Consider the following 18,961-nt stretch of genomic DNA (forward strand, 5'->3'; position numbering starts at 1 on the left):
AAATCTATAGGACAATTCTAGCATGCCTAAATTAACAAAAAAAAGCTATCCGTTTGTGGCGGACGGACGTACGGACGGACCGACCTTAATTATAGAAAAGCTTCGCTTTTAAAAATGAGTGGATGTGACAGAGTTATGAACAAACAGGTGAGAATACAGATAACCCCAGCTACAGATAGCCAGGTGAGAATACAGATGCCCCAGCTACAGATAACCAGCAATAGACGAGACAGCCTAGAGTGCCACCTAAAAAATGACGTCATACAATAAAATGACTAATGAGAGGCCAGAATATATTTTACCATTGGCCAATTACAATGTATACTGGCCTATCATTGGTCATTATATATTGTATGACATCATTTTTTTAAATGCACTTTTTGCTGTTTTGCAATAGACTTCAAAATTAGTTTTTCAGAATTTCCAATATTTGAGGTTGAAACTTACATTCTACAAAGGATGAACAACTTACTTACTTTGCTATCTCATTCAAAGTGATGTCCTCATTTTTCTCCTCCGCACTCCTCTCCTGCTTTTTCATCATCACCTCGGTGCGCCAGATCCGATTCTTGTAGTTGGCGGAGAAGCTAAAAAAAATGTGATCATTGGAAAAATGTGGAATTTCTATTTCTTTTCAGTAAGCCTCAAAACCGATTAATATCCAGTTTTGAGCCATACTGAAAAGTTATGTATCATATCTTATTAAAGACAATTTTCTACAAATAATAAAATAATAATACTAATACCAGTTTTATTAGCTAAGACTTTGGCCCCTCTGGGGCAACAAAACTGGATATGATAATATTTTTTTCATTTTACTATTTTTGGAAAGCTGTCTTTAATACAATGTGATAAATAACTATTATTGCATTAAAAACTTTTTTGCTATCCAAATTTTTGGTGCTTTTTTTCTCAAAGTACATGTTGAGCTATGCAAATGTCATTATCTTTAAAAATGATATTTTCTTATGTCAAAACTGGTTTTGTCCCTATTCCTCTCTGGGCTACCCAGCTTTAAATATAGTTTAACCTAACTTGACCTAGAATAATAAACAAAAAACTTCCCGCATTTCAATTTATTTTACCAAAGCTTTGTGCTTAATAGGGCACTTTTGAGAAAAAAATCCAAATTTGGCTTTTAAAAAAGTTTCTAATAGAGTTTGTTTTATATAAGGGAAGCAGAGCATCAAAATTTAATCCATGGAATTGACACAATGCATTTTTTGTATAATCAAGAATTTAATATTTTTGATAATTTTTAAAGCTCTGTTGCCACAAAAGATTACTAAATCTAAATTTTAAGCTAAGCTTTTAAGCAAATTTATTAACTTGGAGCTTTGAGAGGACAAAACATTGTTCTTAATTTGATTTTGTATATAATATAAAAAAAAAACTGGACAATATTTAGTTGATATAAAGTGTATATAGATATTGCTGATCAAACTTAATGCTTTGTCTTTTAGTTTTTTATTTAAACCTATTGCTACTCTACACATGATAAAATACTTTTTTATGACAAATAGAAATAAAAAAAAACAGTTAAAATATGTTAAAAAATCATGATTTAGTGTCCAATGTAAATATTTTGGAATATAGTAATAGGTAATGTGTTAGAGTAATAATGAGTAGCTCTCAAGAGATAGTGGGTCAAGTCATAATGTGCTTGAACGTGGAGCTTGATAGCACTAGTGGCTATACAAAAGTGTCTCAGCCTACTCCATGACTACTTAGGTCCAAACCCTAAGACACTATGGCTAATCTATCAATCAAAAGTAAATCATGTAAGTGTTAGTGTTTGGATCTATCTAGTCATGGAGTAGGAAGAAACACTTTTGTATAGTAGCCAATAGGGCCAGCTTAAGTACCACACTGCTTCATACTAAAGATGTTGAAAAATAACACCTACTGCTGCTATGTAAGGTGTGTGACATGAATAGTTAGAGTAAGGGGAAACACCCATGGCCATGAAACAGGTGCAACTTATTGCCATGCACAATTAGGACTTGCAGACAAAGGTCATGCAATCAAAGGTTAAATTGTCTTTTGGGTGAATAGACGCTTTACAGCACACTCATACAATGTGTAGTATGTTTCAAGGTACATGAAGAGGTATAAAACCTGAAGCATCATCAAGCCCCCCAGAGGCCATGAAGGTAGTTAAAAACTTTATGCCAATTAGTTCTAGGAAATTTTTCAAACTTAGCTAATCCCCAAAAACTTTAAAAGTGTAGTTTACCTATTACAATATTCCAACAAGAAAAAAATGCTTATTGGGAAGTTGTGTAGGAAGGTATTTGTGGCAGATAATAGTTCAAGAGGCCCTGGTGGCAAAGTTTTTCTGTAACTTCTGTAAGTTGGCCAGTCATTTGTTTTAGACTAAAATAACAGGATGTTTGTCTGTTTGTTTGTAACAAAGGATCTTGGTAACTACTTACAGTGTAGCTTCTCAAAGGTTCAGGAAAGGTTTATAAGTATTTCGGGGAGGATACCAAAAATAAATCTCCGCTTTTCTCTTACTTTCAAAATTAAATTAAAAATTGGGGACAATGATAAGTATCTTAGTCTTTTTTTTCAATATTTCATTCTCATATTTCTGCTAGTGCCTATAAAAAAGGGAAAAATTCAAAACTTTTGGCCGAAGTATCTCGAATGATGATGTATTAGAGAAATAAATTATTCTAATATGATGTCTTAAGGGCCAGCAGTTTTAAAATTTATACAGAACTTCTATTGTCTGTTTTTATCTTATTATCTTTCCATGTATACCATATATAACAAACACAAATCAATGATAGTATTTTTGAAAGATCTTTGCTACTTTAGGACATAATTATCTTTGTTTTTATTTTGTCTGATCAGCAATAATTGAACACAAGGACATAGGACAATAATAAATAATATAAATATGATTCATATATATATAAATATTCTATTGAATCACAATGGACAAATAGGTTCCTTATTTAGCTCCTACCAATAAATTACCAATATAGATTATTTAAAGAGAATATGATTTCTAGTTGCAAATTTTAAAGCAGCAATAAATTTTATTTAAAATGTTTACTATGTAAAATTCATTACTAGGTAGCATTTTGTTTTGAAATTAGAGGTTTCAAGCAAAAGTAAATCCTAAAGCTTCAACTTTTTTCTTCTGTAAAGCATGATTTACATAAAGCTTGTGGTACTTTAATAATAAGCTCCTGTGTTTTTATCAATTTTAACATTCTATTTTAATACTTTTTTTATTTTAGTTATATTATAACAGTTTTTATGAAATATATAATACAAACATACAAACATACAAAACAAAAGGATTCACTTGATAAGGTTTAAATAAAATGTAATAAGAAAGAGGTTGAAGGTAGCATTTAGAAGTTAAACAAAAAAATAATCGATACCAAATTAAGTTTAAATTCTATTATATGCTTCTTCCAACCTCTAGAAATGATATTTTTTTTAAAAATGATAATAGCAAGTAAAACCTGTGAATACATATAAATATTATCTAAGCTAAAGAGGACAGATACAAGTATACAAAGATACACTGCTATTTATACAGCTTACATATTAAAACTTGTCCTCAAAGTTTTTCTCAGTTTTAGTTTTAATTACTTACCTAGCACCTTTTAGTTGCTTACAATTTATAATTCATATGTTTTTCATGTATATATATATATAAATAATACAAAAAAAGGACATTTGGACAAAATATAGAATATATAAAAGATATTTAAGAATATTAAGATAGTGACAGAATTCCTTTTTTTGCAAATAAAGAAATCAAAGATCAATTTCCTCCCCCATTATAATTAGAAATAAATTTGTCATTTTTAGGTTTATAATCAAAGAACTTTAAAGAACTTGAACTTTAAAAAATATATGGGGGAGGGGTGCAAAGAGAAATTTTTGATGCTTTAATTTGAAAATAAGGAATATTATTTAACAGACATTCACAAATAGCTTGAATAACACACTGATGAAACTAAATTATGTGTACATATAATAATATTATTTCAATTATCAATTTACTTCAAAGAAGATCTATTTTAATTATTTAATTGTATTAAAAAATATATCATACATAATTCATTTTTGGAGTGTTATTGGTGTTTACATTAGCAAAAACAGAATAGTAATATGTGGCGTGTTTAATCTTTTTAAGATTGCTTTTTTAAACAATGGTATTTTTATGGTAGCATTTTTTGGGTAGAAGCGTAAACACTTCTAAAGAAAACACCAAAGAGCTTGAAATATCAATCAAAGATTTAATACAATTTGAACTTCTGAATCAAGGCTGAGATTAGGAAATTTTGTTTCAAATTTCCATTGCCCTCATGTCATGGTTTGTATTCATGTAGGATTAACATTACATGTGTTTGATTTCATCTTAAACTTATAATTAATTTGGTGGAAGTTAATTTTGAAATCAGTTAGAATCTATTTAATATTTATTCATCTGTTTGGTTTATTTACATATGAGAAAAAACTAGTTCTGATAAAAAATATTTGAAATATGCATTTATACAATTAAATTGTATTTTTGTGGAGAGATTTATTTGAGTAAACATTCACATGTTTTTAGAGCAAACCAACTCAAAAAATTTTTTTTTCCTTACACACTGACTTATTTACTCTTTCCCTTACTCATCTCATTGGAAATTATTAGATGATAAACTAATAAATGCTAGTTTCAATTTTAGTTCTAAAAAGAAATTGTAAAATTAATTAGGGAGTTGTTCAATTTTTTCTACGGGCAATTTCTTATGGTAGGGTGGTATTACCCTCCCTTAGAATAGTTTTAAACTTTTTAAGTACTTATTAGAAGCTACACTGTCAAGGAGAACCATAATGGTTCTGCAGTAAGCAAGATCCCTTAGTACAAACAGACTTACAGAAAATTCTGTTCTTTTTATAAGATGATTGTTCTTGTGTTAAAAGAAATTATCTTGGGAAAATATTTATGATTATATTTTCATTTTTTTATTATAAATAACAAAAAATAGAGAAAGAAAATCTAAATTGTATTTACATTTATAATAAATCATCACTATACATATTTCTTTATACCATTAAAAGGACATAAAAAAAATATTTTCTTACAGAAAATAGAAAAAATACAGCCTGGTAGAAATTAGCTAAAATGACATTAAGATATAGATTGTTAGTAAATTTGATTTCAGAATTAATTAATATAGATAATCTTGGCTCATTTTTAGCAAATATGACAAATAGTTGTTAATCAAACATTCAAAGATTTGCTGCAAACATAAGCATCTTTGTTTGCTTATGAGTGTTACTAAAAATGTACTGTTGTACCAATGTTAAAAATGCTTATTTTGTATCTTATCTACCTTTAATTATCATTAGGAATGATATCCTTCTTTCATTATCTTTTTCCTTTAAAAATATTTAATATTGTTTTGCAAAATAAGTAAATATTCTAAATCTTTAACAAACAAATTAAAATTTGAAAATGTCCTTTTAATATATTTCTTTAATGTTTTATGATGTAGTTTTAAATTAAAGAAAGATATAACTATTATTTGTTGGCATAAATAAAAACATTCCAATTTAGTTTACATTTTTAGTATTGTGTATAAAGCACTCTAGACAAAAATTAAAGAGCTATGGATCAATAATAATCCAATATATTGGAACATTTAACCATACAAACTAAATCTACAAGAACAATATTACTCTACTGATTAGTATTAACTTATGATATACATTTATATATTTCAATAGCTTGGATTATTTTGATTGTTTATTCCATAAGTTTTATCAATAAATGTTTTAAGCACCATTTATGAATATAAAAAATGATCACACTCCTTTTTAACATTATTTGTAACATATCAAATAGTTCTATTATAAAGCTAATGATCAATGGTAATTTTAAGTCCAATTTTTTCATAAGATTTTACTTTGGTATGAACAGTAACATTTCCATTATTTTAATCCGTAAAATTGAATTTATATTATGTCCTCACATTCATATAACTGCTCAAACATGTATCCTTTTTAATTTGGCATCTTTTTTCCTATTTAAGTAACTTATTGGGCTCACTGTTTAAGAACTGAAAATATGGTTTATACATATTTATTCATATTTCATTTGTGAGTTAACATCTTAAATTATTCTCTTCATTATGTATTGAGAAATTTTGAGTTAATACTTTATGTAATTTCACTTGCAAAATGAAACTGTTACACTAAACATTTTTCTGGGGTGATCAAACATCAAACCTTCTACTTTTTGTTATGTCAAAGCCTTGTTTGTATATAGTCCAAATAAATGAACAAATGAGGATATTGATTGAATAAAAAATTCTTGCAATCAAGGTGCTTTATTTATTTGACAGTGTCAATGCCCCTAAAAGACTCTAGGGGCCAATTAGGTTGGAAGGGGTCAGGGGGGATAGATTGTAGTCAACCCATCAACTTTTTTAACTGTACACTGTTACTTGATTATTAGAATAATTTATATCATTTCTTCTGATATTGCATATTTCTATGAAACCAAATAGGTAAATTTATGTATATTATTTTTAAGATCCATCAATAAACAAGATAAACAATTTATATGACTTGACCCACAAAACTTTAAACAGGGGTAAAATAAAGTAAAAGTATATTTTTTGTGGAGAATTTTCTTTCCCCTAATCTTTTTACAGATGCTTGTGAGAAAAGATTAAACTAAAGTATCCCCCAAAAATGAAACTCAGACAAAAATCCTTAATAGTTAGCTGGGCACCAACACCCTCCACCCCTCTTCCAAAATAACTATTCAGTAACAAATCATAAAGTAGGAAGTTTTTTGTCTGTAGCAAAGTATCTTGCTAACTGCTGAACAGATATGGTTATTCTTCTCATAGATCCAGGGAAGGTTTTTATCTATTTTGAGGGAGGGTATCTCCACCATACGAAGAGATAATGTCCCCCCCCCCAAAAAAAAACACAACATTTTTCCTTTATGAACCTAATTTGAAAGTGAAGGGTCTACTATTCCCACTCCCCACTACCTAAGGTGGCCCTAGAGGCCTCTAGGGCTGCAGCTGTTATTTTTTCTATAATTCATTTTGTCTGTATACGTCAATCTGTCAGTTTTCAATGAGGGAAATAATATTTTTTTCCGCTGCTATTCAAGATAGACAACTGAAATATCTTTATGAAAATTTCCTATACAATGGCAATACTCTAATTGTTTTTATTTGAGAGTAGGTATGGAGACAGCGTAAAGTGGCACCAAAAAATGACCTCATACTATAAAATAACCAATGAGAGGCAAGTATAAATTTACTACTGGTTAATTACAGTGTATACTGGCCTCTCATTGGTCAACTTTAATGTATGACATTATTTTTGGGGGGTCCCTTAACTGTCTCATAGGTATGTTATGGGAATGTTGGATGGGAAAGGGCTTTTGTGTCTGGATCACTAGTGGATTAAGAGAAATTACCCCAAAGCTCCCTTGTGGATTCTTTCTTGAAGTCTGTATTGATACACAAATTTCTTGGTGTTTGTGTTGAATAGACATTGGTTATCATAACTGGGAGAGTTTTTCCAAAGTTAGCACAGCAATAACAAAATTCTAGCAAATGTGCAACTTTTAGATAATAAGTGACAGGAAATAGAATCATGTTTCATTTTAGCATATTAGAATTGTCTTATTGATTTCAAACTGTTTATGATAATGCCTGTAAAGATTACATAAACTTAACATTAAAAAGACTCATGGTCGGAAAGTTTTATTTAAAATCATATAACTATTTACAGCAGAATGATATTTCCTAGGTCAGTTTGGCACAATTTTGTGAATATCACATCAGAAATCAACTAACAATGTATTTCAATATTGAGCAGCCAACTTATAGCAATTTTATTTGCATACAAGTCAAAATATATTTTAGTCTTAATATCCAAAATTTCAACTAAAACTATAAAATTCTTTAAAAGCCTAATCTAAAGTTTTCTAAAGTGAAATTCAAATGTTGGGATAGCTGAGAAACTATTCTTAATGTTTTAAATATAAAACTATTTCATGTTTTAAAATAAGAAATAAAGATTAGAGAGTTGGAAGATAGTTTGAATTAGATTCTGAAACGTAACTCGGCATAACATATATTATTTGATAACAGGTAAGGGATAGGTTTGAATTTTGGCCAAAAATTTCATCAAAACATTCCTGGTGCTGCTATGTCAAATGCAAAACATGAAAAGTTAGCGTTTGTGGAATTGTTATGCATAAAAGAATTGTAAGAACTATGTGGAAAACAGGTGTACAATCAAAGATTTGTTCTCTTCATGTTTATATCTGCACATTCATTTACTTCCATTAAAGGATTTGGTTCATACATACTAATAGTGTATTTTTTCCTCTAGAGGTTTAAAAGATTCTATCATTCTAACTCTATTAAAAGCTGACAAAAGGGGAATTGTCACAACACCATCAAAATTTTTAAAATATTTTGAAAAATAGGTCAACACCTGTAGATTTAATTTTTACATCTTAGTGTAAAAAAGATTTTATATCCATTAAGGAAATATTTTTCTTACATTTATTCAAAAACCTTTATTGCTTAGAACAAAACGTACACATCACATATTTAACTTTATTTTCTCATTTTCTTTTATGTTTAGATCCAGGTATACTTTTCTTTTTATCTCTCAGATTACAAATTTTTAAAGCAGTTCTTGCTATTCTATCAAGTATTTTACTTTTTAAAATTCTTAGATGTGCATTAAATAGAGATAGGACACTACAAATGATATCATCTCTGCCCAAGTCTGATACAAACCAGCTCCTCCCCCCCCCCCTTTATTCCTACATAGAACTCTAGATAAATTATAGCTGGAAAACAGCTTTAGAAACGTTTGGGTTGTGTATTTCTTAAGTAATAATAACAGGATGTTTGTCTGTCTATCTGTCTGAGTGTAATGAAGGATTATGCACTGAACCCAAATGAAATAAGGACAATGTTCAATAAATTAATGATATGATAAAGAAAATTACCTCTGAACATTTTTGGTGGAAAAAGTCTTTGACATTAATGCCCAATTCACAAATAACTTTTATAGGTCGACCTATTTTTTCTGTAGGTCAACCACAAATACATTTATAAAATTGGTCAACCTAAAGCTTCTGTAGGTTGACCTAAATTTTCCAGAGGTCAACCTTTGTCTTTTGGGAACTGGGCTTAAAGGTTTGTACAACCCAATTAAAATTATACAAACATTTGTATAACTGATAAATAGTAACCCTTCCAGCTTTGTACAATAGCTGTTTTTTAATCACATAGTTTTGATTCATAATAGTTGTATAAAATTTAACTGATTAATATTGACTTATTCCACTTCTCTATGTAATAGTTTCTCTTATGATATTGATCAATTGAATGGTCTATAAGATTCCCAATTAAATTGTTTGCAAATGTAACAGTTGTTCAAAAATAAATCCGATTAAGAAGTTTTTCGTTAGAGAATTTTATGAAAACCTGTTGAGAATGAATATATTAATGATCTTAAAATGTGTTTTCCATGATCCTTTTATTTATTCAATGTGGCATTTGAGTTGATTTTCATTACCAGGATAACATATATTCAAACCCAGACACAACAATCTGTACAACTACAAAGAAATCTCTAGCAGCCAAAGGTTTTTATTTATATTTATTTATTTATAATTTATTCCAATAATATGAAAAAACTAATTTTTTTGATGATATTCTTTCCCCCAAAAGAGCTTTATTTATGGAAAATCTTTATCTTGCATTTTATAACCTTTAAATAAAACATGAGTTGAAAAATTAGTGTCAATTTGGGTCACAAAATGTTCTAAAGTTTGAATCTGAACATTCAGTTCCTTCTGAAATAGTATTTTTCTGTTTTACTTCTATAAACTAATGCGCAAATGTGTTACAAACCAAAAAAAACACTGTTCTGACTCATAATTTGGATAATTATTAGTTAACTAATAGGCCTCATTGCCATTGATAGAAAGGTTTTAATCCCAGTAGCAGTAAAGTATGATGATCAGAGCATTGTTGAAAATTTATGTCCCACAATTTTTTTCTGTTTGTATCATAAATTCCTAATTCCTATCAGAACACCATAATTTTAATTAGAGCCCAAAAGTGTTTGAACAAAAAAAAGCAGTGCCGACTCATAAGTTGAGTGATTATTAGTTTACTCAAACGCCTCACTGCTATTGATGGAAAGGTTTTAATCTCAGAAGTAGTAAAATATGATGATCCCACAATTTTTTTATGTTTGAATCGTAAAAACCTAATTCCTATCAGAACACCATAATTTTAATTAGAGCCCAAAAGTGTTCGAACAAAAAAAACAGTGCCGACTCATAAGTTGAGTGATTATTAGTTTGCTCACACTCCTCACTGCTATTGATGGAAAGGTTTTAATCCCTAAAGCAGTAAAATATGATGATCAGAGCATCAATGTAAATTTAGGTCCCATAATTTTTTTATGTTTGTATCAAAAACTCCTAATTCCTATCAGAACACCATAATTTTAATTAGAGCCCAAAAGTGTTCGAACAAAAAAAAACCAGTGCCGATAAGTTGAGTGATTTTTAGTTTACTCACATGCCTCACTGCTATTGATGGAAAGGTTTTAATCTCAGAAGTAGTAAAATATGATGATCCCACAATTTTTTTCTGTTTGTATCATAAATTCCTAATTCCTATCAGAACACCATAATTTTAATTAGAGCCCAAAAGTGTTCAAACAAAAAAAAACCAGTGCCGACTCATAAGTTGAGTGATTATTAGTTTACTCACACGCCTCACTGCTATTGATAGAAAGGTTTTAATCCCTAAAGCAGTAAAATATGACCAGGGCATCAATGTAAATTTAAGTCCGATAATTTTTTTTATGTTTGTATCAAAAATTCCTATTTCCTAACAGAACACCATGGAAATAATTAGAGCCCAAAAGTGTTCGAACAAAAAAAAACCAGTGCCGACTCATAAGTTGAGTGATTATTAGTTTACTCACGCGCCTCACTGCTATTGATGGAAAAGTTTTATCTTGCGTGTTATACACAAAACTTTTAATCCCTAAAGTGGTGATGTGTACCAGGAGTACCAACACATACAATTTCTATTTTATAAACAAACTTCAAGGGGTTACTTACATGCACAGTATTTTTCTCAAGTTTCAAAATTTTGATATTTTTGTCATTAAAGTTAAGTTTTTTTGTGACCCAAAGTTTTATGATGGTTTAAAATTTGTTGTATTAAATCTTAATTAAGTTGTGAAATATTTGATGTCCAAAAAAATTGTAATCTACAGATGGGGTAAATTTTAATATAATAATTGGGGGTGTATTTCAATTAAAATCGATTGGTGATTGACATAAAACCTAACACACAAAAAGTTGTAAATATCCCATAATTATTTTTCCAGTATCGCTCACACCTGATTAATATCCAGTGGGTTGTAACCGGATCTCAGCCATACTGAAAGATTATGTATAGCTTCGTATAAAATTCATAACAAATAGAATCACAAGATTAAATTTCAACCATTTTTTTAGCCAGTGCCTTTGGTATCTGGTTCAAATATAATAATTGTACATTTTTATATCTACATAAAGCTGTTTATAACATTGATGCTATAATAGTTATTTATCGCATCATATTATAAACGGCTTTCCGCGGATATAGAATTTACAATTATAAGATTAAAACCAGTTTTATAGCCCCTAGGTGCTGTAGGCACGGGCTAAAAAAACTGGTTTTAATCTTATGATTGTACATTTCTATATTCGTAGAAAGCTGGATATAATACGATGCTAGACATAGTTTTTTCGTATTGATGAGAACCGGTTCCTATCAACCGGATTCGAATGAATACAAGAAATAATTATACGTTTTCCTTATTCAACCCAGTTTTCTTAAATGACTAGGAAATAGACAATGAATTAATATGCATCCCCCAATAATGATTGACAAAATTACCCTTTTTGTAGATTAAATTCATTTGTAGATTAAATTCATTTAGGGCCCTACAGGGTTAGGGTACCCTGAAGGGGCTAGAGACAAGTCTTATTTGCAAAACGTTTTGAGTTAGATACCAAATATTTCACTATCTTTCTAAAGAGACACATATTTCAAATTTCCTAATACCATTGATACCATTTTGTTCTATCATGAACCTAGTAAAAGTGTCTGACTCTGATTAAGACGTAAAAAAAATTAGCCAATGAGAGGCCAGTATATATTGACCAATGGTAGAATTTATAGTGGCCTCTTATTAGTTATTTTTCTTACGTCATAATCAGAGTCAGACACTTTTACTAGGTTCTTCTATCATTACTGTATAACAATTTACTGTTAGTGTTCCATGTAAATTATTGGAAGGGAGGAGAAATGGAAGTTAAAATCTTAATATTAGTTTTAGTTTTAACCTAAAAAAATCACCAAAATAGTTTTAAACCTTCTCTGTACCTGTAATAATTTTCACTATAAAGAAGAATCATATTAGATATCCATTGCTACAAATAGACAAATAGACATTATATCTATAATACAAAGTAGAACGGTCCTTCTGTCTGTCTGAAGCTTAAGTTTAGTATCCTTGGTTTAATTTTGCCAAAGAGTAATTTTGAAGAAAAAAAAATTTATAACATATCTTTAGCTTTAAGAACGATTCTACTTAGGAGAGGGACTTCCCATTACCTCTAGGGGCGAAGCCGATAGTAACTTATACAGTGTTTTTTTTATGAGAACTTTTTTGAAAGCAATTTTACCCCACTTATAGTTATCAGAATTCAATGATTAATGGCTTATTCTCTTCGTTTTATATGACCATTAATATAAAGCAAAAAAAAACATTTCAGTTTTTATTTAAAAAGAACAGTAAATTCAAAAATTCAAAATTTAAGTGTCAACATCTAAAAATGGTTTTAGCGCATTTCCTTCTGATCAAATCTCATACCCTTTTCTAGAATGGCTGCAAAACGCTTCAATGTTGAGATACAGAGCTAAAAATTGATACCGATACTATTAATGACATGTACTAGAACATTTTAAAGTTTTAAGGCCATATTTCATCCAGAGATGGAGTACTGGACCCCCAAAGTACTCCCTACATTCTTGCATAGGGTAGAAGATTTGAGCATAAGAAAAATGCGCTAAAATCATTTTTAGATGTTGACACCTAAGTTTTGAATTTTGAATTTACTGTACTTTTTAAATAACAAAAAACTGAAATATTTTTTTGCTTTTATATTAATGGTTATAAAAAACGAAGAGAATAAGCCATTAATCATTAAGTTCTGATAACTATAAGTGGGGTAAAATTGCTTTCAAAAAAGTTCTCATAAAAAAAACACACTGTATATATATAAAGATAGGCATACTTTCAAAAAGTCCTTCTAAATAAAAGAAAATATAATAATGTTAAAAATATGGAAATACCCTTTACTCTTTACATGTTTAAACCTAATTTACATATAAGATGAAACAAAACAAAAAAAACTTACAAAAAAAACATTGTTGTTATCTTTGCATATAAAAATGAGAAAATTAGCCTGAATTAAACACAGGAATGGCAGCATCTATAAGTCGATAAGAAGTTTATTTTGGAGGGGGAGGTTTTTTTAATGTGTCCAATCGCACTAGATTATAGCTTAAAACCTTCATATTTCCAGTTATAAAAATTATAAAAACTAATTGATCCAGTAGTTATTTTAAGCTTCATCCAAAAAGACAGACATTATTCTAAAATAGTATTATTTTAGATAGCTATATAATACACCAATTTTTAAAAGCGAAGCTTTTCTATAATTAGGGTCAGTCCGTCAATGCGTCCGTTCGTCCATTTGGAACATTTAGCTTATTTGTTAATTTGCACATATTAGAATTGTCCTATCGTTTACAAACTTTGCATGATGATTCCTATAACAGTTAGGTATGATTTAAAAAGCATAGCAACTCTATACTCGTTATCAGAATATCCATACGTCTAATTATAATATATTGATTTTGAATTTTTCTACAACAATTTTTCATGTGATGTAATTATCCTATTCATCTGGAATTTTGGAATACGGATTCCTAGGGCAACAAAGCCTCTCTTGAATCAAGTCCTAAAAATGTAAGTATGTCCTTAACAGTATACTATATTTAAGTAATTTTGTTACAAATTAACTTACAATTATGTGTATACTAATACATAAAATTCTGCTTAGTCAGATCAGACATTCTATAAGTGTTAATGTTCGTTTGTCCTTCCTTTTCATTTTAGAGCTTTGCTTTTATGGATGTTGTCATAAAGTTCTAATGGTGCATGATTTGTATATTGTATAAGACATTTAATGATTAAGTATCATCCTTATATAAAAGTAACAGGATCTATGTCTGTCTGTCTGTGTGTACCAAAGGATCTTGCTAACTGCTGAACCTATATGGTTCTCCTTTACAGTGTAGCTTTGTATAAGTCCTGGAAAGGTTTATAGCTATTTTTGAAAAGGCAGCAATCAACACTCTCCCCCTACTTTTTTATTTTATTTAGACTCCCCTCCCCCTCACCCACTCGGAGTGTAATATTAGAATCTGATATTTTTTCATTGCAATTTTAGTTACTTCACTGTTTTGTAACTTTATAACAAATAATTTAAATCTACAAAAGGGGTAATTTTCTTTACCATCATTGGGGGTATATATAATATTGTCTTAAAATCCCTGGAAATAACCGCAAACACTCAAAAAGTTGCATATAACTCTTGACCTAACTTTGTGTCCAACTTTTTTTTTGCATTTATCTCATTTTCCCATTTTTTCATCTTCAATTTGAAGCCACCTTGGTTTTGGCGGATTTTTCAAAATAAATTTGGAAGATTTTTTTCCTTTAATTTTTTTAATTTCTAATTTTTGGTGGATTAGAACCGGTTCTCAGCCATACTGAAGATGATGTCTAGCATCGTATTATATCCATTTTTTTTTTCAAATACAAAAAGGTACAATCATAAGATTATAACCAGTTTTTTTGGCCCTGAGATGCCAAAGTCAAGAGCTAAAAAATTAAAATCTTTGTTTTGTAGTTATTCTATGAATAAGCCAAGAAAATTTACCTACAGATGCGCGATATCCTATTATATAAAGTAGTAAGCGTTTTTTGTCTGTCCCAAAGGATCTCGCTAACCGCTGAACCGATATTGTTCTCCTTTACAGTGAAGCTTCTTATAGGTCCTGGGAAGGTTTTAAACTGTTTTTCGAGAGGGTGTCTTAACCCCCCTCTCCCCCAAAAAATAATTTTTATAACTCTTTGGAAATCAAATTTAAAATAGGTGCGGTGCCCCTAGAGGCTTCTAGGGGCGTAGCCGCTAGTAAATAGATAAAGTAGAGGGAATGCCTAGGCCCATTGAACATGTAGAAATTTTATGCAAAGATTAATCAATCAAATAATTTTTTTTGTAATCCTATTGTATAAAGCAATAAGCTTTTTAGTCTGCAGCAAAGGATCTCACTAACCGATATGGTTCTCCAACTTCTCCTTCTCTCACCTTAAGTGCCCCTAGAGGCTTTTAAGGGCGTAGCCGATAGCACCCCATAATTTAGTAATGTTCATTCTTTTAAAATTACTGCCTAAATAATTTTCTTAAAAATCAGGAGGTAGGGGACAGAAAATAGCCTAAAACTATCCCTAGACCTATGTGAAACTTCCCTAAACTGAAGAACTTGGTTTAGTAACGGTCAAACAAATAAAAACCTTACTACTTTATATAATAGTATCCAGTATCTAGAGGCTCTGTATTTAAAAGTTATAGGACGAAAAAATAGCCTAAAACACTCCAAAGACCTATGTGAAACTTCTCTAAACTGAAGAACTTGATTTAGTAACGGTCAAACAAATAAAAACCTTACTACTTTATATAATACTAGAGGCTTCGCCCCTAGCCTCTAGGGGCTTTTCCCCAAGAGGTGATAAAAAAAAAAATTATGGCGAAAATCGAAAGGACCTTGTAAATCTCCTTCAAAAAAAAAAAAAAAAAAAAAAAAAAAAAATGGGGAGGATTTTTTGGTTTTTGGGGGGGTTGGGGGTGTCCCACCCCCCAAGAAAATAGCTTAAAACCACCACAGGACTAATAGGTAGATACCCTGAAGAGTAGAATCCGATCGGTTCAGTGGTTACCGAGATCTTAAGGGACAGACAGACAGACGGACAGACAGACGGACAGACGGACAGACGGACAGACATCGTTCTACTTTGTATTATAGATGATTTTACTCTTTATTTTTGTACTTTATTTTTTCTGATCTAGTAGAATGATATAACAGGATAATAGCATGGATCTTAAGGGATAAGACAATGGATGATTTAATTTATATCCCCAATGATAATAAATAAGTTACCCCTTTTGTACAATTAATGGTTTTAAAGTTTGGAAACTAGTAATTTTGAACCAACGAATTAAAATCTATTTAAAAGTACCAATTGTTTTTGATTCAATGTTGAGATAATGTTGTTACTTGTTAAAAAAAATTAAATTGACAAACTAATGTCCCCTCCCTCCCTGGGTAACACATATAAAAGTAAAATCTTTAAGGAAAGGGGGGAGGGGGGTAATTCCCAAGATAGGAATTAAAATTCAAATAGATTTGCCTTGGCTTAATATATTAATTTTTATTACTAATATATTTAAAATGTTTGAATTTATGGCAAAGTCAATTAAATAAAAAATAAAATAGCCTAAAACCTAACAAAAATTAGATTATTCCAGCCGTTTATAAGATTTTATGGAACACACACATACATAAAATTGGATAATTATTAAGGGAAAAAATGTCTCCTTTAATGTACAAACACACAGAGTAAGTAACATCCAACAGACAACCAGCTCTTTGATTGAAATTCTTTGGCTGGAAGTTATGACTATGCATTGTTATAAAGTACATTCTCTAATTCTATAATTTATGCCGCGCGTCTGACATAGCAGCAGTAAATACCGTTACTTATGTTTCTCGTATTCATTCGAATCCGGTGGATAGGAACCGGTTCTCATCCATACGAAAAAACTATGTCTAGCATCGTTTTATATCAAGCTTTCTACGAATATAAAAAATGTACAATCATAAGATTAAAAACAGTTTTTTTAGCAGGTGCCTTTTGCACCTCGGGTCTAAAAAAACTGGTTTTAATCTTATAATTGTGCATTCTATATCCGCGGAAAGCCGTGTATAATACAATGCGAGAAATAACTATTCAAGTATAACGTTGTCTTGTATCATATACAGCTTTCCGCAGATATTAAAATGATATATTATAAGATTAAATCCAGTTTTGTTAACCTCGAGGGCTCGAAAGCCCAGGCTAACAAAACTGGTATTAATTTTATCATTTTTATTTTAGTATTTGTGGAAAGTTGTCTGGTATTCGATGCTATACATAATTTTTTAGTATGGCTGAGAACTGGTTCTAATCTACCGGATATTAATCGGTTTCAAAGCCATACTGGAATAGTTATTTCTCGTATCGTATTATAAACGGCTTTCCGCGGATATAGAATGTATAATTATAAGATTAAAACTTGTTTTTTTTAGCCCCGAGGTGCCGGAGGCACCGGCTAAAAAAACTGGTTTTAATCTTATGATTGTACATTTCTATATTCGTAGAAAACTAGATATAATACGATGCTAGACATAGTTTTTTCGTATGGATGAGAACCGGTTCCTGTCCACCGGATTCGAATGAATACGAGAAAAACTTTTATATCTAGTTTTTATTTTAAAAATTTTTGAGAAAGAAAAATTAAAATTAAAAACCCATCCTTTTATTAACACCAAGGAGGGAGGGGACATTGGACTGTAATTTATACTAGTACCCAAAGTTATACACACACACATTACCTCATTAATTGCCTTAAAACTTTGGGTACCTTTATAAATATTCATCGTTTGGTTTAGACTAAAAATGTACAACCTTTTCAACCAATATCTACAGAAGGGGTATTTTTGTTCATCATCATATCCCTGTAGATTCCTGATATTAATACACTAAAAGATTATGCCTAATTCTTAAAGATTAATCTACGACAAGTGTTCGGGTCTAAGGACATTCTGCATACTAGCCTTAAAGTATGGGCCACTGTAACACTACTCTGCTGTTTAAAAGAGTTAAAGACTCTAGGGGGCTAGGTGTCGCTTCGGGTACTAGACCTCTCTCCACGCACCTTGGAACATACATACATACAATATTTATGATTGCGGTGTAAAGCATCCAATCACCCATCAGACAACCAACTCTCTGAGATGCACGACCTTTGTCTGAGAAGTCCCAACTAACTATTTATGTTGCACATCTGACATAGTAGCAGTGGGAACCATTTTTAACGTCTTTAGTTATGACGCGGTGTTGGACCGAGATTCAAACCTATCACCTTCCCGACGATAAGCGGATGCGCTACGTGTTAAACCACTCTGCTGTTTAGCTGCTTGTCCTCAAAAACCATAGATACTGTGACACTACTTTGTATCTATCCTATTATTTAAAGTGGTAAGATTTTTTTTGCAGCAAAGGGTTTTGCTAACTGCTGAACTGATAAGGTCCTCCTTTTCTGTGAAGCTTTTCTGGGGGAAAAGTGACTCAAAAATCAGCCACATGACGTCAAAAAAATGAGGGAGATGAGAGGAGAAGTGTGAAAGAAAACACCTAAAGAAAAGTTGGATTCTCCCTCATTTAACTCCCATATTTTTATGTCTTAACATGGCTGATTTTGAGTCACTTTGTCCCCATACAACATTTTTTCTTTGTAACTTTAGTGTGATATTATTTGTTAAATAATATAAAGCTCTTTATATGCCTATAAAAAAGAGAATGCATTTAAAAATTTTTGGCCAAAACATCCTGAACATTTTAGAATAGTTCATTATTCTGATATTCTGTAAGGAGCTTTCTTGTATTCATTCAAAACCGATTAATATCCGGTGAATTAGAACTG

The 18,961-nt window shown here is 30.4% G+C and overlaps 1 protein-coding gene across 5 annotated transcripts in view; it reads right to left on the minus strand.

Annotated features, from left to right (window-relative positions):
- The window catches only part of LOC145307188 (potassium voltage-gated channel subfamily B member 2-like), a 212,482-nt gene that overhangs the window by 5,011 nt on the left and 188,510 nt on the right, over nucleotides 1-18,961 (minus strand). For 3 of the 5 annotated variants that reach the window (XM_080149552.1, XM_080149549.1, XM_080149548.1), the window contains one exon: nucleotides 477-587. In XM_080149552.1, coding sequence (XP_080005678.1) covers nucleotides 477-587 — 111 coding nt within the window. Of the gene's footprint in view, nucleotides 1-472; nucleotides 588-18,961 lie in introns of all 5 variants that reach the window. The other 2 variants (XM_080149550.1, XM_080149551.1) reach the window with 1 other exon arrangement.

Source organism: Acartia tonsa, chromosome 15 (assembly GCF_053477335.1).
Source record: "Acartia tonsa isolate MP-2025a chromosome 15, ASM5347733v1, whole genome shotgun sequence".
Lineage (NCBI taxonomy): Eukaryota > Metazoa > Arthropoda > Copepoda > Calanoida > Acartiidae > Acartia > Acartia tonsa.